Source organism: Onychostoma macrolepis, chromosome 17 (genome assembly GCF_012432095.1).
Source record: "Onychostoma macrolepis isolate SWU-2019 chromosome 17, ASM1243209v1, whole genome shotgun sequence".
In the NCBI taxonomy this organism is placed as follows: Eukaryota; Metazoa; Chordata; class Actinopteri; order Cypriniformes; family Cyprinidae; genus Onychostoma; species Onychostoma macrolepis.
The window spans coordinates 12,733,124-12,760,262 of NC_081171.1; the positions used below are offsets into that span (position 1 = coordinate 12,733,124).

Sequence of the window (27,139 nt, forward strand, 5' to 3'; positions counted from 1 at the left end):
GCTAAAGCTTTGAACACTACTAGATATATTTGCTTGAGGATTAAATGGTATTCCTGTTTTAATCCATTTTAAATAAGAGGAAAACTCCCAGCATTTGCACGTGTTTGTAATGTGCTTTCCTTTTATTCAGTAATGGTTTAATGTTGGAGTGTTAGCAGGGGGTGGAGGGATTCAGTCTCACTTTCTCTGTTTAACAAATGAGCTGTGAATTCTCCAACTCATCCTGACTGAAAATAGAGTTGTGATATACCATGATGAAAATAGAAGACTAAAGAGAGAGAGACAGTGGCAGGCGTTCTTTGTTTATTTACATATGCGTAATGAACGTGAGTGTTTGGGACATATTTATATTAGGATTTATTGTTGATTATGTAGATTTCACATTTAAAGTATTTTGGGGAACCGATTCCTTTTACAGTTTACAAAATCTGCAAACACATGCAATGTGACATCCAAACAATTTATTGCTGACATGGTTTTTCCAAAATCCTAAATTTTAAAGACTGAAGTTTGTAACTATAATAAATGTCGCTGGGCATATTTGTTTTTATAGACACTTACATATTTGTGGTTAAGTGTGTTTTGTCTTTGCCCTACATGAAGTATTTTTGACCTTCTCTTCTGTAAGATGAACAGCAGGGCCAACAGACAGCTGAACAAGTGATGCACAGACTAACAGAGGAATGCATGTCACATTCCACTTCCTTGTGCATGAGTGGGGGAGAAAAAAGTGAGTGAGAAAGAGAGGGGCAGGGAGCGGTGCATAGAAACAGTCTAAAAGAAGGCACATTCCTGTCTTTGTTTTCATTGTCAGATTTAAACTCGCACTAATATCATCACATGCTTGAAATGGTGTTCAACAACTTAAAAGGTTTTAGTCCTTCAGGCTACATTAATAGGAGTATAAATTACTTCATAATGTTTTCAGCTAAATTTAAGAAATTTGAGGGGGAAAAAATCCACTATTTTTCATATTTTAATGTTCATTAATTAAATAACAATAGGTCATGAACAGCATTAGGAAGCTTTTCATGTACAGTGCGAACATTTACAAGGGGAACACATATATAGCAGGCGGTGGGACGTATAAAAAAAAGAATAAATTACCCCAAGCAGCATCATCTATTAGGAAAAAGACAAGCATTGACATAAAATCTTTTGATTATAGGTTCAAATATACATAAGTGCTTCAACATACAAAAATACATTGTATTTATAATCAGAGCTCAAAGACACTTCATATTTGATTTGCATGTTTTCTTAGTGGGGAGGAAATTGGATTTTGGAGAGCAGCCAGTGGCCTTTGTCCTAAACAACAACATCAAGAATTCCACTGTACTGACAGAGTGCAGATGATTGTTAAGATTCAGTACAACAGATCATGTTGGTATAAAATGAAGGTTTAGCTTGTCATAAGAAACATTTGGACAAATATATTTCCACTATTGGTACGCATGGGTACAATCCACTGAAAATGGTGTTGCCAAGAAATTCAGTCTCATTCTTATTCTATATGCATATTTTGATTAACCGTATTAGCTTACAGCACTGAAGTGACTTTCTAAAACCCACTGTTATGATTCCTTGATTCCAAATCTGAAGTGGAGAACATTGAACAAACCCTCATTTCACCAGCTGTCATCCCCTGAGATGATCCAAAACAAAGTTTCACATAATAATTCACGTAATCCTGTTCTAAATTGAGTACCATGACATAAAATTTTCTGAGGAATATGATCTGGATTGGCAAAGCTCCATGTTTTGAACCATTAGTTCTCACAAAGTATTCTGGGAATGTGCATAAAATCGGTTTGGCAACTTTTTTGCAGTTTGGTGTTCACTTATTTCATGTCATTTTGAGTTTAAATGGAATATTCCTATCATAGGCTACTACACATATATTAAAGATTAACACAGTCATGTAAACAAACTAAAAAGTTAACCTATGACCTTATCTGATCAAATGCTCCAAAATAACACTTAACTAGAATATTTAAAACAACGTGATGATTGAATCTCTAGCTCTCTCCTCACAAACATGTTCATGACTTGATATATGCTGCGTAGTAGAGAAGCACATTGAGAAATATCAGATTTTGACTTTTCTTACATTTTGTGGAAGTAAGGTTAACCAAATGTATTATTGGCATGTCCCTTGCACACTTGTTTTCCCACACAGCACTCAAAATACACTGCAAAATGTATATTATTAACATTCTGTGTGCTGCTTTTAAAAATCAGGTCCCACTTTATGTTAGGTGGCCATAACTACTATGTACTTACATCAAAAAATAAATACAATGTACTTTCTGTGTTCATATTGTATTGCAAAACACTTATGCTGCTATTGAGGTGGGATACAGGAAAGGTTAGGAACAAGTTTGTTGGTATGGGTAGGTTTAAGGGTGGGTTAAGGTCTAAGGAATGGGTCAACAGTGTAATTATAGATGTAATTTCAGAAATTAATTACAGATGTAATTGCATGCATGTATTTTTAAAAATAAGTACAATGTACACATTAAGTGCATTGTATCAAATGATTAATTTAAATGTAATTACATAGTAGTTAAGGCCACCTAACATAAAGTGGGACCAAAATTCAAACTAAATCTGTTGAGGTGAATCGGATTGTTTTATCTCATTTAAATGTATCTGTTTAAACAGGAAACAACAGAATGTTCACAGTTAACAGCCTGTGAGCCAAAGCTGCTCTTAGAGAGATGCAGCTGGCATACTTCAGTCATTTCCCATTCAACTGTTTTTTAAAGATGAGATTTCTCAGTGAATTACTGCATTAAGCATATCTATCTGGCATCAGTTATTGTTAGATCAATTCTATTAAGATAATGATCTGGTTTGGACGAATGTAAGATTTGGCCTTAGCTCGATGTGAAGGAAAAACGCTTACCCAGAGTGCCTTTCAGTGCTGTTATTTTGGGACATCTACAGCGCTCTCATTCAATTCCAACTGAATGAGATCCATCAATACTTCAGATCAGAGCCAAAAACACCATTGGAGAAAAATGAGAGAGTGTGAGGGAAGATGGAAAGAGGCTGAGAAAGAGAGAGTGAGTTTGTGTGAGCGAACGAAAGGGAGAGAGAATGATGACATGAAAAACAGTCACTGAATTTATGAGGGACAATGTGGGCGGTGAGAGCAAGAGAGAAAAGTAACTAAAAGGAAAGAGAGAGAATGTAAAGGTGACACAGAACAGCCACAATACAGCGAGGCATTTGGATTTGCCTTTAGTGCAAACTCTTGGATAAAAACGCCTAATAAAATGACCTAAAATTTAGTGAGACTTCATCTTAAAAATGTCTCCATTTCCCCTCACTCCTGTCACCTGGTCGGGGTGCAGTTTTTGCTTACTGTCTGTGCTAGATTGCTATCAGATAATCCCAATGGGCCGCTCTACGCTGAGGCGTCGTCATAGAGACAACATGCAGAGAAAGCTTTGGAAGAATATAATCATCAAACTTGATACAGTGCCAGTGGGTGGAGCCACAACTGTCAAACAGGAACATGAAGGAGGGAGGAATGGAGGAGTAGAGGCTGAAGCAGTGCACAGGAAGAAGAGAGCAGTCCTGTCAGTCATGGGGCTTTGTGTTGTTGTCTTTCAACGGAGGCACAATCATTCAGTTTTTCTGCTTTTTGTTCATCTCTTGACATCAGTCTGCATGAGATTTCCGCAAAGCTGTAAGTGCTGTTTAACCAAAGTCGATCCTTGGACGGTACTCGAGAACCATGGGATAAGCCTGGGGTAAAAACAAAAGTAAAAATGACTTCAACTTTGAATATTCTGATTTTTCGATCTTTATTGTGGTGAAAAAGGCAAGGACACAAATCTAGGGGCATCGATGTGTCCTCTGATTTTGTGTCAACCTCTAGTGTGTGTGTAACTGGAGAAATATGACTCATAGATTTGTCAGTAGCTACGAGCAGTTTTTTTTTTTTTGCTCCTGCCCCCCACAATCACCACCAACTCAGCGACAGCTGTTCACACTTCTTCACATGAGCGCACACATACACACACACACAGATTCAAACACACCCACGCATTCAGGGTCAAACTAACTTTTCAATAATTTATCTGTCAAAGTTCTAGTCCAGGGGTTTTCAAACTTTTTAAAACCAAAGATACCCAATTATGATGATACCCTTAAGAGGGACCGTCACCCCATCCTAAAATACAATTTATGTATAAAAACCCATTTATACTGTGCGAAAAAAAATTAAGAGTAATATAAAGAAAACATGTTTTCAAAATTAAATAATAAGCTTTTATATTGTCATTCACTAAAGGAAGTTGTTAAAGATTCAATGTAACAGAAGTAGCATTAGTATTGTTTTTTTTTGTCAAATTTGTTTTGTCAATTTTATTATTGACAAAAAAAGTGAAAGGCAGGTTTGTGGTTCATAGATTTTCCATTTTATACTGGCTTTTAAATATTATCTGGGAAAACAAACATTTTTAGTTAGTTTTTTGAACACAAAACTTTATGCAGTTTTGTTTTTGTTCTTACTGTTAATAGAATAAAATAATCACAATTAAATTTTGATATATGACCAGTCTTAAGACAGCAGAATAAATTAATAATTTCAAGTCAAGATGCAATATTCTGAATGTAAATGTTTAAAAATACATTTTGTAAAATTCTCTCAAATTTCTTGCAGACCTCCTATCACCCCTGTGCGGGTCTAAAGTAACGATGCAAACACACACAAACACAAACACATACATACACACACACACACACACACACACACACACACATTTGTTTTTCAATAATGGTGGTAACTTTCTAATAACTTCTGTTGTTTTTATACTGAGCCAATGATATTTCTCATCCTGAAGCCTAAAGTTATCATTGAGTCATTAATAAACAATAAGGATGTTTAAAAAGCCATTTTCCTCCTGGGGATGGTTGGCAGGTCCATACAGTGTAGATGATTTTACGTTTTACTATCCTTGCAGGGACATTCATTCCCAACAACATTGGCAAAACTTAACCCAGACATACTTACGCTGTCACCCTGAAGTCTCCAACGAGTGCGGTAGATGAATTCCAGGGTGTGGTCTTTGCCCATGATCTCTCCGTTACACAAAACATCGAGCTGTAAGAAACAGATACAGAGTCGACAGCAGGCAAATAATAGGCACATAAGTGGTATAGCATGTTGTGTGTTACGTACACATTTAGTGAAACGTCTCAGAAAGAACAACCCTAGAAAAAATTTTCATTGACTGTCAAGTTTCACAACTGATGGGTAGGAGCTCATTTATTAATATCTGTATTGAACTGTGAAAGGAACCTATTAACTCTCAATGCACACACAAAAGCATTTATCTGTGTTGACAACCCTGTGAGACTATAATAAAACAGTATTTTACCTCATAAGAGCTTGGCAGCTTCAATTTTACACAGAGGAACTTCTTAATGGTTCCCACCGTGACACGGGTAGAGCAACGGATGAATTTCTTCATTAAACCCTGTTGCAGAGAGACAAGGAGTGCAAATTATAAATATGCACACACACAACACACATCTTTTGAACACAGATACATACTTTGAACTATACTGTCTACATGTACCTTAACTATGCTTTCTCCTGATTGGCCATTGTTTCGTAGACAGTCCAGACAAATAGCGATCTGAGGATCACTCCTGTGGTAGTCTCCACCTTTCCCATCATCATCCTCTTCATCACTCAGGCGAGCTTTCTTAGCCCTAGGGCCATCTAGAAGATAGACAAAGGAAATCTGTCCTTTAACCTTAAAGTAATTTGGTATATACTGTATGTGTACATGTGACTCTGTGCATGAGAGGTTATGGGTTTTGCGTAGAGAATTGCTAAGCATTACCTTCTCCGTTTGATTTGATCTTATTTTTTCTCCAGAACTCACTTTCCTGTTGTTCCTCCTCTAGTAAATAAACACAATCATTTAAAGAAAGTACATTAAGAAGCAGTTTACAGATATAGAAACCCTTAGCAACCAAAACACAACCACATAAACTACAAAGTGCATCTCTGATGTGCATTATAGAGCATAAAGTGTGTATGTATGTGTATATACACACTCACTCTCTCTTAGTCCAGGCACCAGCTTGAAGATGATCTCCTCCAGGGTCTTATCTAGCCTGCAAAAAGAAAGGCCAAGACACCATATAAAACACAGGAGGACTTGTGTGTGTACTTAATCTGTGCATGTGAGAAATGAGTGTGGGTGAGTTTGGGTACCTCAGCATCTCTAAAGGGTTGGTTTCATGGACTTGTATCCCACATTCCGGACACTCATTACTCTCCTCGAAGTGCTGAACAATACAACTCTTACAAACTAGAGGAGAGCAGAATAAGAAGAGAAGGAAGAACAGAAGAGAAACAAGAGAATAAGTGGATCAGGTCAAAATACTCTGAAACTATCAAACCATTTTCTTTCACTTTTTGATAGATGCATGATGCAGGTCATTGAATTTAAACTAATTAAAAACAATATATAAGCAACTACACTACCAGTCAAAAGTTTTTGAACAGTAAGATTTCAAATGTTTTTTAAACAGGTCTCTTCTGCTCAAAAAGCCTGCATTTATTTGATCCAAAGTACAGCAAAAGCAGTAATATTGTGAAATATTTTACTATTTAAAATAACTGTTTTCTATTTGAACATGTTTTAAAATGCAATTTATTCCTATAATTTCAAAGCTGAATTTTTAGCATCATTACTCCAGTCACAGCATCCTTCAGAAATCATTCTAATATTCTGATTTGCTGCTCAAAAACATTTCAGAATCAAATAAATGCATTTACAACTAAATGTCACCAATACACAATTTATACTTTAAGCCACCAATAAAACTAGAAAATACCATAAATCACAATGAGCAACATCAGCAAAAATTATATTTTTATATCGCTTTGTCATTTTTATTTTTGTTATTTTAGAACTATTTATACACAAATAAAGTATTACTTTTTTCATCATTTTATTTTTTCATATAAATTTGAATTTACATTTTTTTTTTATTGAATATTTATAGTTTATTTAAGCTTTTTTTTTTAATTACCCAAAACAATTTTTAGTTTACAATTACAACACTGGTTTTGTAGTTTTAGTTAGTCACTCCCTTACACTACTGGACTTTTTTTTAAAGGTTATTAGGTCACTTTTAGTGACCCTCTGCTCTAAGACAAACACCCACTGCTTACCCTCACTGCTGTATCTACCGAACATTAGGAGACTTTCAGGTGTGTTACACAAAGAATTTGGATGTTAAGCATGTTAAGTGTGAAACAAACAGATTTTGGAGATAGTAAAGATATGAGGCAGGTCAGATAACTAAGCATGTATGGGCAGGCCATTTTTCCATTACATAATAATCACAAAATATTCTGCTTGTTTTTATTCTCAGAAAGAGAAAAGAAATGGTGCAGAGGACATACAGAGAATGTGTGAGACATGGATGACTTACAAGTGTGCAGGCATTCTGTGACAGCGGTGGGCTTTATCAGGTACCCACGGCAAATTGAGCAGGTGATGTATCGGTTGAAATCTCGGACCAGATGCTTTCGGTGGGTCGCCATCTCGACTCAAAGGTCACAGAGGTCAGGAGATCGCAAGCTAGAGTCACAGCTTTGCCTGTGCACCAACACAGGGTTGCCAGTGTGATTTTGTCATCGCCTCGGTTTTGAGGCAGCTGTAACTCCGATCTGAAGACATTATTGTTGAGAGAGTGACCCTATTTTAAAAAGCACAAATAAAGGTTAATTTTAGGAACACTTGTTACCTGCTTTTAGTGACTTATTTTATTATCTACACATGACAAACAAGAAAAGAATCAAAATTGTTTACACCACAAAGTCTGTTTTGAAACCAATCCAACTCAAACCAGACTTGAGCTGAGCCTTATTAGTCAAAGTGTATCAGAGTTCAGGACTCCTTTCAGTCTGAAGACTCTTAGGAAAGTCCCTGTCAGGAGAGACGGGAAAAGCTAAGGGTGTGTCATTTCAAAAGTTCTTTTGAGTTTTTATTGGCTTGATGTTAAGGTCATGTGGCCACAATATAACCACCAGATTCAGCAAGAATATTGAGGCCCTCTTTCTTTTTTGCATCGAATGCACACACAACAAAGTGAATATTTAAGAGCCTGATTTCAGAACTGACCAAAGTCTCCCAAAAAGTAGGATATCAAACAATATTTTTTTAGTGGGTCAGTACTATGTTGTAGGTTAGCATTATATAAATCAAACAGAGAGTGTTGTACAGTAGCTAAACTGCAACACTCATTTAAAGCAATTTATTAACATTTATTTTAGAAAATATGAGTAAAAACTACTATCACATCAACTGCTTTGGCACTTGACGGAATGTATGCAAGGTGTACGAATATCCCAGGATCTGCTCTGATATTAATGTATGTCTGAACACACTGACCTTTTTGTGACAACATGCCCCAATAGCATGATACTATGCAAGTCGTCACAACCTGCCTATGATAGTAAACAGTTGTCAAAGTCCAACATTTCTGCAATACGTACATGCACTGTTACAGTATTTCAGTAAAACAACGTCATCGGTCAATCATTTCACATGACGACGTAGTCCTTACGATGCTCTCTGCCTTTTATGTAATATACACATATATAAGAGGAGAACAGCAACTCACAGGCTACTACGTAATTAATTACTGAGGAGAAAGGACTGTGAACATCCCTTTAAAACGCACTATAAACCAATGACCTGTTCCTTTGTAGCTTTTAGTGTGCATACGAAACGCGCAGTGTGTCACAGTCCCGTTATCTCATCAGCGCGAGCGTCAAGGACTGCGTGACGTCATCCCCATGGAAATTATAACACATGGCAAGTTCAGCTCGTCTCTCGACGTCGTTTTTACGTTCTGTAATTATGTGTCTATCCGCTCCACCAGAGTGGACTGACGGGCACGCAGCCTCTGTCGTACCACATGACACAATTTCTCCCCTCCCCAAACTTTACACACATTCGGTGCCCCCAAACCGATAACGTAGCGCAGATTCCCACGTTCCGTAGCCATCCGAAATACACTCACCGTTACGAATCGCCTCGCCTCGCTCTGTGCTGGGCCGTTAACGGAGACTGGAAAAAGGCTTTTCCGAAAGCCAGAGAGAGTCAGATCGTTGCAGCCCGGCGGCGAATTGAGCGCGTGCAGGCGGTGCGTGGCTGGTAAACTCGCGGCCGACACGGAACTGGCAGCAGCTCGCGCAGAGAAGGGGCGGGGGACTCACGCGCTTGTTTACGCGCTGCTGTGGATTGATACCAGCGGAGGGAGAGAGCAGTTTGGAACTGTTTCTCACCATTTTAACATTATTAATTTAATCTCTGAAAGTCAATGGGCCACAGAGTGATGGAACTGGGAAAAAAAAAAAAAAATCTATTAAGTTAAAATCTTGGAAATGATGACACACGAAGTTTATTTTTTATTTATTTATTTTTTTAAGTGAGGCTGAAAATAAATGTAAGGGGAAGCTGGGTTAACTTGTCACAGATTGTATTTTTATTATTTGTTTAAAAATACTTTATATATACAAATAGCCTACCTCGACGTGCTACAAAAATCATTAATGCCCAGAAAAAAGTAGCCTAGTAAACAAAACAATTATGATGCACAATTGAAAAAAAAAAGAGCAAACATTCCAACAGAAAATTGCAAATCTGCAAAACAGTTTTGTACTGTACAACAAATATTTTAATTTACATTTATGCAAATATGATGTATTATATTTTTATAAATAAATGTATAACACATAATATTGCTTAGGCTACATAAAATAGTTTATTACAGTTATTAAATATTTATATTTACTGTAATTTTACGAAATAACATTCTTTAAAAAAAAAAAAACTTAATTAATTAGGCTATATAGTTGATTCTTGAATGTCTGAATTTATTGTGTTCACTTGCTTATCCAAGCAAGGATTTGTGTAGCCTATTTATTTTCACTTTGTTCATATGCTTTTTATGGGATTTGTGCAATTTTTGAATGTATGTGTGTGCCCTCTTTTTTAGAATGAGAGAAATTTTTGTTTGTACTGTTGGACAAATGACAATTCATTCATTCATTCATTCATTCAAGAGTTATTGTAAAATATGAGATTAGAATTTATTGAAATGTATTAATATAAAATCATTTAAGACGGTTTTAAACTAAATATTTGAAAACAAGATCACTGCTAGAAAGGACATACATTTATGTAATTTGACTTTTGACTGAAAACCTTAGTTACTGATATAGATTAGACAACTTCCTCTCTGTAACAACTAGACCCAGTCTCCTTTATTTAAGGCTGTCATCTCAGTTTTCAGCCCATGCACTCTGAAACTGTAAGATGCTGCAACCTTCTAGCCCATGTCTATATTATACAGGACACTTGTACTAAAAGGCCCTCACTCTTCCCTTTACTCCAAAGTGTGTGGGTGAGTCCTCTGTGTGTGGGTAAGAGCACACTCTCTTCTGGGTGAATGGTGATACATGTGCATTTCTTAATGAGATACACGTCTCTGTGTTATAGCTTTGAATAATGTAAACACTCTCTATTACTGTGTTACCATAGTAACAGAACATAAGTGCAGTGCCCTTTGAACTGAATATCCAGCTCCTCAATGAACCTTCTGACATCTCTGCTCCTTCGTGCATTGTGATGTCTTTATTCAGATCTGTAGGTCTACATAACTATTCATCAACACATTGTTTACATGGGTGCTAAAATGATGTGGCGTCCATAAACTTAGAGAACGATACTATGCAATTTTCTTTTCATTCTCTTTATGAGCACGCAAAACCCGGGAATGTTTACATGCAGTTAATTTTCTTTTTATATCTCTGGGTGTCCTTCAAATTCTTGTGATTTCACTTGCCATTAGAAAGCACTATTTATAGAAATAACAACAATAGAAAAAATCAGTGAGATGTAGGAAAACAACAAAGGAAGTGATCTCCTGTCATTTCAAAGGCATTTAATGTGTACTACTCAAAAAGCAGGAGTTATTAATGTGCAAATAACATTTTCGAGACCAGCTAGAACTTCAAAGCATTGTACTGATACATTGCTACAACATCAGAGATGTCTCAACAACTGATGCATAAAGCTTGAGGTTTCCATGTCTGTTGAGTTACTCTGACTGCTGGTTGTTTGCTTGTCAAACATAACCTGTCATGAGGAGGAATGTATGGACTGGCAATCAATCAATCAATTAATAATAAATAATTATGCACTTTGGATCACTTCAAGAAGAACCTTTACTTAGCTATAAAAATGTTTTACATGGTCACTAATATGTGACCCTGGACCACAAAACCAGTCTTAAGCCACTGGGGTATATTTGTAGCAATATCCAAAAATACACTGTGTGGGTCAAAATTATAGATTTATTTTATTTTTTTTATGCCAAAAATCATTAGGATATTAAGTAAAGATCATGTTCCATTAATATATTTTGTAAATGTCCTACTGTAAATATGTCAAAACTTAATTTTTGATTAGTAATATTCATTGCTAAGAACTTAATTTGGACAACTTTAAAGGCGATTTTTTCAATATTTAGATTGTTTTGCACCCTCAGATTCCAGATTTTCAAATAGTTGTATCTCAGCCAAATTTTGTCCGATCCTAACAAACCATACATCAATGGAAAGCTTATTTATTCAGATTTCAGATGTTGTATAAATCTCATTTTTAAAAAATTGACACTTATGACTGGTTTTGTGGTCCAGGGTCACATATATATATATATATATATTACTTATTAAAGCTTGTCTTGATCATATATTTAGTCTATAACATATTTTAGTCATGATTGACATATGCAAAAGAAAGAAACACACAGAAAATACACAAAGTTAAATAAAAGTATTTTTTATTAATGTATTGATTATTTATTAAATTAATTTGATTGATTTAAAGATCATAAAATGGAGTGAAATAATGACGCGAGTATCTACTGGCACAAATGAAACATGCTTGCATTTCTTTAAACTTCATGGTTGTCTTGCTTTTTAATAATACAGTCTCCAGTCAACGTTTTGATAACACAGATACAACATTTTTGTCATGCTGAAGCAATTGACAAATTTCTAAAAACAGAGAATAATTAACTTTGCACAGGCTATTTTATACTGAGTGATAGCTTTTACCTTAATAAAGATATTCTGTGCTCCTTCTTGCTCGTCTTGCTCTCTCACATCTTTTTTCTCTTCCTCTCGCTCTCATCCCCTCACACAAAGACTGCAGAAGCAGATAAGATTCTGTTGCTTTGACTAAAAAGAGGGGAACAATGAACTCTTTGCTTCCCACTGACTGTGATGACATGAAATAGATGAATAAAAGGAGAGAAAGTAAGAGAGAGAAAGTGGTAGCTAAGCAATACTGCTTGCATAACACTACTAACAAAGGCAAAGCTCAAAAACACATTCTCAAGTCGTAACACAAACTCATAACAGACATATTTGAATTTCAAAAAATCATTTCAGCTAAAAGTGAACAGCTGTGAGAGGAACCTGTGTACCAGGTGATCATCACATCATGGCTGTATGTGAATGAGTGCTCTAGTTTGGCACAAAGAAGGGAAACAGAATACAGGCCCATAAAGAAATGTGTGTATATGTCTATGTAATTTATAACACTTCAGCAGCTGCAAGAAAGGCCATAAAAGTAAAATCTTAAATCTCAAAACCAAATGTTCATACCAGTATGCGTCTGCATTCTCAAATGTCTGCTGTACTGTAGGTGCACACAAAATCTCTTTTCCCTCTAGCGTTTGTGGCTGCTTTAGAGCTTAAACAAAGCATTAGTCAATCCATGTGGACTCTCAGAAACCTTAAGCAGACCAAAACACCTTCTATAATGTCTTGAATGTCCCCCAAATGGACCTACTCGATGTTCATGCTACTCTATGCTACTCTAAATTCACCTCCAGTTTTAACTACATTTCATTTTGGCCTATTTAGTTTGAGGTGAGCTTAATCCTGGAACTATTAACCTCATTAAAAGTCATTAAATGTGTCAATTCATTAACCAACGCAAGTATGAGCTGCATTCTCAGCGCTGCTGCAAGGGGCGCTATAACAGGAATTAGTACATGTTATAAAATGGTTCTGTGTAGTGACAAATCAGGTACTCCTTTGAAATTTGGTTCTCTATGACTTAGTTAATTTTTGACAGGAATGTAAACCAGGCTGTGAGTGATAGAAGTACAGCACATTCAAGAACATATCATTGTTCAACTGACAAAACATCAGTTGACATAAACTCCGTAAAACAGTTTTAAAAGTTGTGAACATTATAGGCTATGTGATCTAGGACCATTATACTGTGTGTGCCATTGTAAAGATGTTACGTTTTTTCCTCACGGCCTTGTTTTCTTCTGCGTTAAATTCAGTTTGGTGTCTAACCTGATTAAGGTCTATTAGGACGCCATATTGTATTATTTGTTTTATTACATATTATATAGTAAGTAAATATATAAGCTACATATTTTAAATGAATATTGTTTGTGTGTACTTGGTATAATTAGTTGATGGAGACCTGATGGTGAGAGGAGCCGTTTTATCATAACACCGACACATTTTGCGATGCAATGACTTATTTCTACTATAGCGCCTCTTGTGGTAGCACTGCGAATGCAGGGTATACTTGTATTGGTTAATGATTTGCGCTCTAACACATTTATTGACATCCAATTCGGCCAAGTGTTCACGTAATTGTGTTAATTGCGCATTGTTCTGGCCTGATTTGGCCTAAATGACTTCTTCATTTTCCTTCCAAATTAACTACTGTCATGGAGGAGCAACAGGCCGAGAAATAATCTTGGTGAGTGTGTTAAAGTAATAATACCACTTGATGTTAGAAGCATGTGAATGTTTGTTATCACCAGACAAACGTTAAGTGCTCACTTTAAATAGTCTGTGTTCAGTCAGGCTGTGAGCTGGCCTTTCGCAAACTTGCATAAATCATGTTTCTGTCCTATTCTCCTCCTCTGAATCTGCTGAGACCTCAACCATCTTGTGCTTTTGGATATGGTGTTGGTGGAAGTCTGCAGTGGTTTTCAGTAAAGTGAGATGTCTTTGGAAGGAAGTGTGTTTTTTGTTCATATCCAACACACTCTCATGGCAATTCATATTTTACTTTTTGTTGAATTGGCAGCTAATTCATACAATCATCTCATTCGTACATTTTCATATGATCTGCTAAGGGTTAGTTTTAGGGGTGGACCTTCATATTTCCATTTTTTCCTAAAAAATAGTATGTTTCCACCAGTGGCATAGCCAGAATTTTAATTTGAGGGGGTGCATCTTAAAATGAGGGGCCCGCTCTATATTACATGTAGGCTATAATGTCTATATTAAATGTGCGCATTTTTAAGTGTTTGTGCGGAGTGTAGAAGCCAAACAGCATTGCGCTTACAGTTAACATGGAGGCGCCGGTGTGATCACTTGCACTTAAAATACTCTGTCATTTTTGGTCATACAGACAAGATCCTGAGGAAAATTACATCGTTCGAATCTGTTAAGGGTCTACATTTGTTTGTGTACACTCACAATAACAATAAAATAACTACAAAACAAGTTGTACATTATAAAATAATGAAACCAAACAAAATACTCTATTTTTGCCGTCTCGGTCTCAGTGAACTTGAGCACACCAAAAATGAACCGAAACTCCTTTGCCTTACAGACATGAGAAATATATCTATAAAACGTGAAATGTTTTAATAATGAACCAATTCAAATAGAAAACAAATATTCTCAGATTATGTAATCCATAGACTATATAACGTGTATATTGTCCGCCGCAGAGATGATGATTAAGCATCATTAACTTCATCACAATCTATCAGAGTAATGAGCAATCAGAAATCTGGCTATGCTATAGTTTCCACATACTATCACGATACAAAATCGCCACCACCTAATAGTTATATTTTCTAATGAGACTGGGTTGTTGATATTTCTTTGTCTGAGTTAATTAACTGATGTGGTTTTCATAATCCCTCAGGTACAATAAAATAGAGGTTAATGAACTAATTAATGACAACAGAACCTCTATTAACAACAACAACAAAACTCATGTTTTGTTTGAACTGATTTTACTATATTGTTTGACTGTGCCCTTTCATCACTCAGACCTAAATGTGGAAGCATTCCAATGCACATAATTCAGCAGTAAAAGATGTTGTCTTGTCATAGAAGCTTTCCAAGTGTTCTTGGAATGATCAGGTGATGAGGAAATATGTGTGTTGTGGACACATCGATGGGATCAAGTGGTCCGCATGTGAGCTGTCATGCAAAAAGATATGTTATCTTAAAACAACACATGAGCCATATGGCCACAGCTGAGGACATAGAATTCCCATAACTGGAGGTTCCTAAATCCCCTCACCATTTCTAAAACTTCACACAGCACTTCCGAATCCCTGTAGCATTCCAAGCCCCTGCCATTGTGAGAACATGATTCCACATTCTTAGGTTTGATTTGCTGATGTTCTACTGCCCCTGTAAGCCTCTTCAGTATGGTCTGGTCCCCCAACCAGTCTGGGTTAAATCAGAATTATAAATAGCCAATTGTATTTGGATTTATTTCTTTGTAACACTTGTTAACACTTATAATGCTATAAAATAACTATAAAATATACAGATGTGTCAAATAACATTTAATCAATACATGCATGTTTTTTCATTATTATTTTTTCATACTCTACATGTTTCTAAACATGTTTGTATGTATGCATGCGAGTGGGCAGGAAAGAGTGAGTCGTCTGTGTATATCCTGCTTATTTAACTTATTTAAGTATGGCCAGTTATTCTGGTGCGGTGCCTGTTTGGATCCACAAAAATAAAAATCATCACTCAATAATAACTAAGGCAGCTGTTGCGTGTGCTGCACACATGCAGTCACTTGCCAGAGAAGCCATTTGCCAAGGTTAGTGGGTTAGAGCTCTGAATCCTTACAAGCCTTCAATGATACTGTCACATATACACTTGGTAACAGCCTGTAAATAACTCTTATTAGAGCCAATGGCTAAATTTAACTACACCTCAGACCTGTCAATACAAACACACATACACACATGTGCAACTGTGTATGAAAACACATGGGGCTATTCCTTTAAAATACAGCTGATTGACAGATATCATTCAATGAGCAATTCAGCATGGAAAGTGTTGACGGCTGGTGTTAATTTAAAAATGATTTTTTATTTTTCATGCAGTCTGATTTTGAATGGTCACTGCTCTTTTTTTATTACTGGTGCAGCGTCTAGGAGATTGTCAAAAATGCTGCATTGCAGGGAATTGTTTACATCTGATGGAACAATGGGAGCTACTTATTAGCTATACTTATACTACTTATTAGCTATATATTCACACAAAGTTTGAGAGTCAGTCACTGATCCAAGTATTTATTTATTATTATTATTACTAGTTGTTTTTGCTTAATTTTTTAATCATGAACAGCTGTTCCATAAAAGTTTAACACCACCAATGGATTTATACCACTATTAATAGGCATAAGTATCGTATTTTGGGGGCTGCTGTCTCCAATAATGTGAGAGGACTCCACTATATCCATGACTTAACAGCTTACAGCACGGCTACTGCTGCGCCAAACTGATCTTTGGCTGACTCGTGATTTCCCTCTCTGCTCTTCAATTCAGGCTCACCAGAGTAACCCAACTATGTATTTTAATTAACTGTTTCTAAAACATTTAATATTCTAAAATATCTTAGTGGCAAGGTTAAAATATTCTAAAAGATTCTTGTTTAAATGGCATTTCATAGTAGAGTAACATTATCGGTGTGTCCCAAATCGCATACTTGTACATTAATCTATGACGTTTTGTAGTATAAATAGTGTGTTCATACTGAAAATTCCAAAAAGAAAAATTGCACTTTAAATAGCCGGATGACGCAATCATGCATTCAACTGTCACAGTTTTAATTATAGCAAAGGGGAGGGAGGGGGGAGCATCTATCAGACTTCAATTATGAAAGACAAAGTAAACTTACATTATTCACACACTACATGGTTGAGTTACAGTACACAATATTTAAGTGCATAGTGTACAGTGCATCATTTGGGACGCAGCTTATGTAGCTTTTTTAAAACTGCATATTACTTACAGAGGAATAAATAAATAAATGATAAATAAATAAATAACAAAAGAAAGAAAAAGATGGATTTGGAAGAATATGTCTTTAAGCTACTATCACAGACAAATGATGGAAGTATGCAATTTCCTGGGAGATCCATCCAGAGAATCCTAAAACTGAAATAATTTTACATAAAAACAGTATATATGTTATTCACTGAAAGCTATAAATTATAAACTTATATAGTGATTAACAGTAGACTACATCAAATATATATTTTTTGCATTCCAATTTGCTCAAATATCAAAATAGAAAACTCCACAATAGTGTTTACACAAATTTCAAAAAGAGGAAAATAGAGAGAGAGAGATTGGTAATGACAGCCAGAAGACAGAATGATGTCAAATTGTCAATCACTCACACAGATGTAGAAACACCTCATAGCAGCATTAACTTGTTTTTCATAATTTGATGCAATGGTAATGTAATACAAAATAAAGTGTTATAAATATACATAAATTTTAAAACTGAAAATATTAATATAAATGTACATATATATCTTATCAGTATTTACAATGCTGATGAAAGTTGAAAAGCATTATCACAGTCTGAAAATAATCCATTATAGGGTTACTTTTGGGGTATGTACATAAAAAAACATGCTTTATGTTTTTTTTGGCTGTAGCTACTCACAATTTTGTTGAAACAAACAAACAGTCTAAATATAATGTATTATGGTTTTACAATAATATCGATAACTGTCACATCAGAACATCTTGAGTTTCTTTTTTAAGATTGAGGTCGGTAAAAGGGTGTAAACCCCACATGTAGCGATCCAGGCTTCTGCCCTTGAGCAAGACACTTCAGAATGCACTGAAAGCTCCTCTCATTAGTCACTCTTTCTTCATCCTGAGTCATGACCTTTGGCAAATCTCAGATATCTAGACAGTGGCCTAAGTGTCTCCTTTTAAGGAAAACACCATTGCGAATAATCTTGTGACTGATTTTGATTTATTACTGATGGACCGGGTGAGCTCCTCACTCTTTACAGTAAACTTTAGATGTATCACTAACTGATCATATGAGCGATCACACTTGCAATTCTGCACCTGTTCCGCTTGTGGTTGAAGGGCATGAGCGCCTTGCAGAAGCATGCACCTGCAAAACACAGCCGTTGATGGATGACATCAGCTCAAATTTATCTGTACATATTGCTCTCTGTCCATAAGAGGTGAGAACGTGTCTCAAACTTGTCACTCTGTCATTACCACGAGGCTATTTAAAGCCTATGTTACTGGCTCTCATCAGACAGTATTGTCATTTGCAAGGAAGTTCACAGACATCATTCCATACCTGTCATGCTCACGCTACTTGCGCAACTTGACAGGCTGGCGCGTTATTTCTGAACATTTGTTACAATGGAAGCTTGAATTAAATCGATCATTAAATATAGTGAGTATTAACAGCTCTTGAGTGCCTCATGCAAAAGGCCGCATGGTGACATGAACATTAAAAAGGACCCCATGATGTACAAAAATAAATAAAAGTCCTTGAATATAAATCTAATTCTCATAAACAAATATACTAATAAATAGTATACAGCACTGTAGACTATTATAAGCATACTGTACTGTTATATACTAGCCTATATAGGGAATTAGGGCTAGTTGCCACATGTTGCATATTTGTTTGTTAGATGTTTTCATATATTCTTTTGACCAAAAAGATATGGATATACCTATGGAAGCCTGTTTCCATAAAAAATAAAAAATAAATAAAAATTAAGAAGTAATTGTGACTTTTTATTTCACAAATCTTGATTTTTTTTTTTTTCTTTGTTAAAATTTTGAAATATAAACTCACTCTCAGTTCCAAGAAAAAAATATCTCAGATTTTGGGGTAAAATGTCACAATTGCATTTTTTATTCTTTATTCTGTGGCAGGACGAAAAAAAGTCAGAATTGCAATGTGTAAATCACAACTCAGAATTTTGAGATATAAACTCAGGATTGTGACATAAAAAGTCACAATTAGCCTATACTTTTTTAGTTATTTTTTTCCTCGGCGGAAACAGACTTCCATTGATATTTTTGTGTTATACTCTCTATTTTTGCATTTTTTTTAATCATTTAATTTGTATTTTGTAATTGTTTTATTTTTAATGTTTACCTGAAAAAAAAAAATAAATATAATAATAAATACTTATACTAGGACTAACTATAGTAGTACAGAGTAGGCCTAATGGGTGCTCACTATTTTGTGACAACTATAGTGTGGCACTTTACAATGGCAATAATGGTGTACATGTTAAGAAGCTTTTTTGGTAAGCAAGACTATAGTACATGTATGTGTCTAAACACAACCTGAATTTAAAAAAAAAAAAAAAACACTTACCCTAAGAAAATTTCACAGGAATAGGCCTAAAAAGTCTGACAAGTAGTCTCCCTTACTATAATTGACAAAAAGGCCACGTCACACTTCTTTATTGCTTTTCTCACGCGCTGAATAGACTATGCAGTCATGCAGTCGTGCACCTGTTGCCCACCAACAGTCTGGAGCTACTGGCGAGCCGCGCTGTCCATTCCAGAACGGAAGCCGCGCGTTCCTGCCTCGTGCAGTCATCGCTTACGCGGGATTCAGTAGATGTTCGGGAAGGATGAATGAAGGTGTCTCGCGCCATTGGAATTTTGTGGGCGGTGAAAGAGTGGGAGAGAAAGTAAGGAACATGATCTAACTTTTTTATGGACCGCGCCATGCAGACTCTGGAACCGTGTAGCCTATATATATAAGGGAGGTGATGGAGAGATGATGCACAGATCATCAGGGAGCTGAGCAGACAACACCGATCGCTTTGAGACTCTAATTAACCACAGAGACAACTACATCCCTCACCACTGACAGCCTTACAGCAAAACGCGCAACCGAGAGCTGAAGACAAACTTCCAGATCACAGACATCATGGGACTGCTGCGTGTTGAAGAGCTGGTAAGTTTTCTGCTGATGCATGCAGCTTTCTGGGAGTCTCATCTGAATGTTGACATGTTATCAGCTAGCTTCAATATTTATATTGTTAGAATTTTGTGCAAGATAAACGTGCAAAAATCCCATGCAAATGCGTGTGTTTACTTAGAAACGCACATACACAAATTTAACAAAACTGTTTATGCCGAAATGTTGTAAGACAAAACGAAACTTGCTATATGATAAAGAAAATTGGGTTGCACTTTATTTTAAGGTGTCCTTGTTACAGTGTAATTATACATTTAAGTAATTAACTACATGTATTTACTATGTGGTTAGGGTTAGGATTAGGGTTACTTGCATGTAATTATGCATAATTTATTTTTATTACAATAGTAAGTACATGTAACTTGTGTAACAAGGACACCTTGAAATAAAGTGTTACCGAAAATTGTTAACTAAAATTATAGGCTACAGTTGAAATATAGCAGAAGGTGAAAAATGCTAATTAAAAAAAAAAAAAAAAACATGTATGAAATGCTAAAATGTCTAAAACTGAAATAAACTCAATAAATATAAAGCTAAAAGAAAATAACAAAACTAAAACTTAACTTAAAATTTAAATAATAAATTATAATTGTAAAATTAAAAGCGAATTCAAAATATTAATATGCTGTAATAGTGTATCAGTAATACTAAAATAACTGTAGCATTTACAATGAAAATAATTGAAAAACATAAGAAAAAGAAATGCAGTCCAAAGCAAAGAGAGAAGTTACAATAAGGAAAGACCACAAGAGAAAATGCATAAAATAAAATATACAAGAGAAAAATGTTTGTGTTTACATATTATTATAAGGAAAGGGAAGAAATAAAGAACAGGCTGTAACAAACAGAAAGAAAGTACACAAAATAAAGAATGCATTAAAAAGAGAAAAAAAGCATGTGAGAGGGGGATGGAGCAGTGTGATGTTATTAAATATCTGTCAGCGATTAAGAAGGATCCAGGGTGTCTAGAATGACCCAACTGCACAGGCCTGTCCTCCTATTTTAAACAACTGAAATGACACAAATGTGTGTAATAATTTTTTTAGGTTCTCAAAACAGCTGAACACTCTCTCCACCCCACCCACACAATCACTAAATTAAACTACATCTGCTTTAAACTGCACACTTGTGCTTTCTCTGAAAGCTGTTCAGTCCTTGAAACTGAGTGTGTAAATGCTGTGGTCACACTAGACCACAGTTGCTTGTGCTCCATTGACTTTAATTCATACGTATATGCAATCCAAGACTGATGAGTGTCACGTCCAATCACAGGTCACCGGGAAGAGAGGCGAGGGAAAGGTGTCAGGAGGTGCCTGTGCAGAGGTGTTTGGTGCAGGAGAATATGAAACCAGCATCATTCAGGAGAAACAGGATGGACTTCAGACAGAACAGGACCTGAATGACACCACCCAGAATGACATTAAACCATGTGAAGAGAACCTCAAACTCAATGTAAGAATGGATACAACTGGATAAAAGTGAACATGGCTACAATTTCATATAGTAACAGTCATTTTTTTTAGGTTGACCGATCAGGACAGCTAAAACTAGAAACTGTAGAAGACCTCTTCAATATTTTGCAGCTGAGGAAGAGGAGAAAGGAAAGGAAGATTCAAATGGCAAAGAAACAGCCAGAGCCTGATATCCTGGTGAGGAACTCCTTCCATAATACATTACAAATATGGCTATATCATTTTAATACGGCTATATCATAAAGATTTGAGGTTTAATTATAACCTAACATTATTTCAGCCTGAAACCGTGGACCAAGCTTTGTTCCTAAAGTCTGTCACAGAGAATAAAATGCCTGTTGTTGAGAAATATTTAGCAGATGGTGGAGACCCCAATGCCTGCGATCATGTGAGTGTATAACACAAGAACACACACGTCTCACACTTTCCTTCACTTGTGCTGTTAAGTCCTGCAGAATTAAAGGGATAGTTCTCCAAAAAATGAAAAAAATACATTGAAATTATTGGTAACCAAAACTGTTTGGTTACCGACATTCTTCAAAATATCATCTTCTGTGTTCCTCAGAAGGTTTGGAACAACATATATGTGACCCTGGATCACAAAACCAGCACGCTTGTATTTATAGCAATAGCCAACAATACATTGTGTGGGTCAGAATTATCGATTTGTCTCTTATGCCAAAAATCATTAGGATGTTAAGTATAGATCATGTTCCATGAAGATTTTTGTAACTTTCCTACCATAAATATATAAAACTTAATTTTTGATTAGTAATATGCATTGCTAAGAACTTCATTTGGACAACTTTTAAAGGCGATTTTCTCAATATTTAGATTTTTTTTGCACCCTCGGATTCCAGATTTTCAAATAGTTGTATCTCGGCCAAATATTCTCCTATCGTAACAAACCATACATCAATGGAAAGCTTATTTATTCAATGTATAAATCTCAATTTCAAAAAATTTACACTTATGACTGGTTTTGTGGTCCAGGGTCACATATAGCAGTAATGTTTTTTTGTTTTTTTGGTAATATTTACTTTGAATTCATTTTTATTTTAACTTTAGCTTAGCTTTAGTTTTAGTTATTTTGGTTCTTCAACTTAAACTTATTTTATTTTACTGTAGTTGGCAACATTTTAAGTTTTTTTTATCTAATATTTAGATTTTATTTTTATCCTCTTAATTTCAATTAACAATGAAAAAATGAACAGTTTTTATTAGCAATATCAATACTGACTCTCACTTGTTCTCTCTTTCAGTTTAAGCGCTCAGCTCTACATAAAGCCAGTGCCCACGGTCACATAGAGATCATGCAGAAGCTCCTGGAGAGTGGAGCATCCATGGATCAAAAAGACAAGGTAGCACAGATGGTGGATGTGACTGTTACACCAGTGCTGCGAGAATATTATCTCACATTTATTTTATATTATAATTCTGAGATGCAATTTCTTTATTGCATGTTCATAGCTGGATGCCACAGCTGTGCACTGGGCCTGTAGAGGTGGAAGCCTGCCTGCCCTGGAGCTGCTTCTCAATAAAGGAGCCAAATTCAACTCCAGAGACAAGGTAGACAGAAAGATCCTGCAAACATATTGTCACCAGATGGATCTTTGGACAGTGATAATAACATTCACAAATCGTTCTCATGCTTTTCTTACTAACGTTTTTGTGGCAAACAACGATGAAGCAACTTTAATCCTTCTTGTTCTTAAAGTTTTCAATGTGCCTCTTGCAGCACTGTAGTTTGCACTCGTAGCACAAAATGTACTGACCAAAACTCTTGTTGTGTATCTTCAGCTATGCAGCACACCCCTCCATGTTGCAGTTCGTACGGGACATTACGAATGTGCTGAGCATCTCATTCATTGTGGAGCTGATGTAAATGCTAAAGACAGGGTAAGATTTTTTTCTGCGCTTTTTTAAATATTTTCCAAAACATTCAGAATTTTAATATGGTAACTTTCATATAATATATTATTTGATATATAATATACCACAATCTAATTTTAAATTGACTATTTTTGTGTAATTTTGAACAGCAAATTTAAGATATTAATGCATTTTCCCACATTTAGTTCTTCTTCTCTAATGCCAATGCATTTTGTTTGTGTAGGAGGGAGACACACCAATGCACGACGCAGTGAGGATAAACAGATTTAAAATGATAAAACTGCTGATGATGTATGGAGCCAGTCTAAATGCCAAAAACAATGTAAGTTCAATTAGGGTACATAATATGATATATTATATCCTTACTATATGACGTTGAAGTTTGCATGGTGCCCTCTAGAGACCGATTGAGGCACTACAGGATTCTGTACTGACTCCATAATATCATAAATAAGATAAGCAAACAGATTTATAATGCTTGATTCTTTTATAACTGAGTGACAATGCAAATAGCCAGTGCAGAAAGAATTGTCTCATACTGTGTTTCTCAGAAGTCTTAGTTAGTAAATCTGAATAAATGGGTATATTTTAGTGGATATATCCTAAAATTATCTGTTATTTACAGGATGGAAAGACACCGATGGAGACTCTGCTTTCATGGCAAAAAGGTGTGAAAAACATCCTGAATAACTTTAATGAAGAGGAAGCACCAAATCCAAATGCACATCTTTTCGACATTTATCCCAATGCTGAAGTGTTATAAAGTGCTTTTTTCTTTTTCTCTTTCTTTTTTCTTTCTTTCTTTCTTTCTTTCCTTCATGTTAAATGTTAAATTAAACAGTACTTTACAATTTACATAATGATGACGCTAATTGCTGGCGATAGAGCGTCTGAAATATTGATGAGGTTATTTGTAAATATTGTTTTCTCACTTGTCTCGCTTGATTTTGAGAGCAAAGAATCTTCGGTGAGTGGCACAACAAGGCATGGACATGTGTGAGTGGTTGTATGTTTGTTTGCTTGTTTAGGGTAATTATTTAATATTATTTTAATTTCATAACTTGTGACTGCATTTTAAAAATGTCCATGGCAGTTTGAGCTACTGGAAAAATATTGACAGACTGGAGGCAGAACTAAGTGTTCAGAAATGGAACAGAATGTGAATGTTGGTATGAGAATGTTTATTATGATGGATATTATTGTAATTGGTATGTAATTATGGACTGGATTCGTGAAAGACTTTGGCACTGGGTACATGAACATCCCTTATGATATGTGCATTGGTATATGTTTTGTAAACCTTTATTTTAAACCCTTAAATGTAATTGTGAATCACTTGAAATATATGTGAATAAAGTGTTTTGGTATGAGCCACCAAGTGTTTCCTGACAGTTTTATGTGACTTCTTTATATTAGCATTTTCTTATATATGCATCATTCAATATATATTAATGACAAAAATATGGACAAATATAAACTTAACTTTGTTTTATTGTTTAGTTTTACATTCTTTATATAAACACAAACTGTAAATGCCACTTTGTCTCCAAGCAAGAAGTGAATTTGTATTTAGGCCTCATTGTCTATTAAAAAGAAAGCTATCTAGACAAGAATAGCTATATCATCTTTGACATTTGCACAGCCTCTTCTGTTTTTTCTTATTCTATTTGGGTAAATTTCTATCTTCTTGTTCGCTTATTATCTTTTATTACTTGCAGATGTAATTACTTTGCAATGTACTTTTGTTTGGTATTTTCATGTAGGAATATTTGTATTTGTATGTTATTATTTAGCCTATTCTTGTATTTTGAATGTGCATTATTTAAAAAACGTATTTCTACGAATTACACAAATTATGCTTAAAAGAACACAACTTAAGAAATGGAATAACAAATCGAAAACGCACACCCAACATCTGTGTACAAACAAGCAGCAAAGGTTATGAGAAATGCGCAGTATACCTTCTGCGCATATATAACGTCACTGTGACGTGCACGAGCACTCGCTCCCAGCAGCCTTTGCGGTTGCTCTCGCTTATCCGATTGGTGGAATTTGAAAATAAGTACGCGCGACAGTTTGGCAGATGAGGCAACTCTAATAAACACAGCAGCGGAGTTAAAAACAATATAAAACACATTATCCACTCACAGCCCTGTAAGTCAACCAAGTTAACTTGTTGTAATGAGCTTTATTTGCTGTCTTGTTCTTATTTGAGAGTTTGTCAGTCCGGGTGGGTGTTAATGTAATTTTTTTTGTGTGTCAGTTTGACTTATAAAATATGTAAAATTGTGCAGTTGTCTGTTAAAATGAACATAAGATTATGCAATTGACAAAATGCTAAAATAAATAGGACCTGTATTATTACCGTCAGATGTGATTAAAGGGTTGTCATAATTATTCTCGGTAAATCAGAGGCTGTTATTTCACCCTGCTCTTTTATGTGTTCTCATATGTTTTTAGAGCAATATGATGGAGTCAGGGCTAAAGGATGATGCATCAAGACCGGAGATGATAGCTGTGGAAGATTTAAGAAGAAATCTGTCCTCAGATTTCAGCGAGTGTTCAGATTTCCAGGTAAGATGACAGCCGGCCATAAAGTGTGATCGTTACATTGTGATTAATGAAATGATCAACAGAAATGTTGTGAGCCTTTATTATGTTTCTTTTGAAGGACCCGTCTGACCTGGAGAAGGAACATTTGAAGGTGTATCTCAGGATAAGACCATTTTCATCGGTTGAGATTGAGAATGGAGAATCACAGGTAAAAAAATAAGAAATAAATGGTTCAGGGGTACTGCACACGTTGAAGCACCCTAAAATGCAGGGTTTTTTTTTTATAGGGTTAGGAAAAATATTTTAAAGGGAAAATGCCCCTGAAAATCTGTTTCAAATATTGCCTCTAAATAAAATGATTAGTCTGTACCTTCTCTCTGTGTTTTTGAAGGACTGTGTGGCCATTCAGCCTCCAGAGACTGTGCTCCTCAAGGCTCCACAATCATCTCTTTCTGCCAGGCTCAGTGATAAATCAGTGCCAGTTACAGCTCAACGTTTCCAGTTCTCTCAGGCAAGCAGACCGATCAGCAAAAACTGTCTAGAGCCAGTAGTTTTCCCTATTTAACCATTCTGAAGAATCTTCAAATTTATCTTTGGAAATATTGTTTGAGCTCAGATGTTGTGCTCTGTCTTGAGTCATGCACATAACGTGGTTTTGTATGACAGATTATTCACAAGGTGATATTAACAGGTTTATGGTCCAGACACTACACAGAAGGAGATGTTTGATGGCACAGTGAAGGGTCTTGTGAGGGATGTGCTAGAAGGACAAAACTCTCTGGTCTTTACATATGGTATCACTAATGCTGGGAAGACCTTCACTTTTTTAGGTTTGTATATTTTGTTTTCTTATTGTATTAATAGACTGAATTATTTTCTGTTGTAATTGACATAATGCCACAAATGTTGTCAATAGAGCTTAAAAGTCAACATGTTAATGCTCCACAATCCATTTTAATTTGAGCAAGAAACAAAAGTTGTTTCCGAGGCAAAAAGTTGTTATATTTCAATGAACGATTACAAACTTTTTTTTTTTTTTCTCTCTGAAGAAGAACACAATAAATGCCAGGAATGTGTAGTAGGGACAGTA

The 27,139-nt window shown here is 35.5% G+C and overlaps 3 protein-coding genes across 6 annotated transcripts in view; 2 read left to right on the forward strand and 1 right to left on the reverse strand.

Annotated features, from left to right (window-relative positions):
• Window positions 1–289: 289 nt before the first annotated feature.
• pcgf5a (polycomb group ring finger 5a) lies at window positions 290–9,288 on the reverse strand. Of its 3 annotated transcripts, none has more exons than XM_058750119.1 (9): window positions 9,067–9,280; window positions 7,471–7,737; window positions 6,242–6,338; window positions 6,086–6,141; window positions 5,865–5,924; window positions 5,595–5,740; window positions 5,394–5,492; window positions 5,027–5,116; window positions 290–3,756 (listed from the first exon to the last, which is right to left on the reverse strand). In XM_058750119.1, exons 2-9 carry the CDS (start codon window positions 7,580–7,582, stop codon window positions 3,709–3,711), a joined length of 708 nt encoding a protein of 235 aa, XP_058606102.1. In that variant the 5' UTR covers window positions 7,583–7,737; window positions 9,067–9,280; the 3' UTR covers window positions 290–3,708. The 3 variants fall into 3 exon arrangements, 2 of the variants coding, with proteins under 2 accessions (XP_058606102.1, XP_058606104.1); XM_058750121.1 differs by lacking the exon at window positions 9,067–9,280 and adding an exon at window positions 8,537–8,986; XR_009266812.1 differs by having other exon boundaries at window positions 3,698–3,756; window positions 5,027–5,226; window positions 9,067–9,288.
• A 10,320-nt stretch (window positions 9,289–19,608) lies between these two features.
• ankrd1a (ankyrin repeat domain 1a (cardiac muscle)) lies at window positions 19,609–24,865 on the forward strand. The gene is made up of 9 exons (XM_058749526.1): window positions 19,609–20,107; window positions 21,404–21,583; window positions 21,655–21,780; window positions 21,884–21,991; window positions 22,866–22,964; window positions 23,074–23,172; window positions 23,404–23,502; window positions 23,720–23,818; window positions 24,122–24,865. Exons 1-9 carry the CDS (start codon window positions 20,081–20,083, stop codon window positions 24,257–24,259), a joined length of 975 nt encoding a protein of 324 aa, XP_058605509.1. The 5' UTR covers window positions 19,609–20,080; the 3' UTR covers window positions 24,260–24,865.
• Window positions 24,866–25,513: 648 nt separating this feature from the next.
• kif20ba (kinesin family member 20Ba) overlaps window positions 25,514–27,139 on the forward strand; it is a 28,761-nt gene continuing 27,135 nt past the window's right edge. For both annotated transcript variants that reach the window (XM_058749752.1, XM_058749753.1), the window contains exons 1-5: window positions 25,514–25,650; window positions 25,957–26,070; window positions 26,168–26,257; window positions 26,441–26,560; window positions 26,741–26,879. In XM_058749752.1, the coding sequence (XP_058605735.1) occupies window positions 25,963–26,070; window positions 26,168–26,257; window positions 26,441–26,560; window positions 26,741–26,879 (457 nt within the window). In that variant the 5' untranslated portion in view covers window positions 25,514–25,650; window positions 25,957–25,962. The remainder of the gene's footprint in view (window positions 25,651–25,956; window positions 26,071–26,167; window positions 26,258–26,440; window positions 26,561–26,740; window positions 26,880–27,139) is intronic.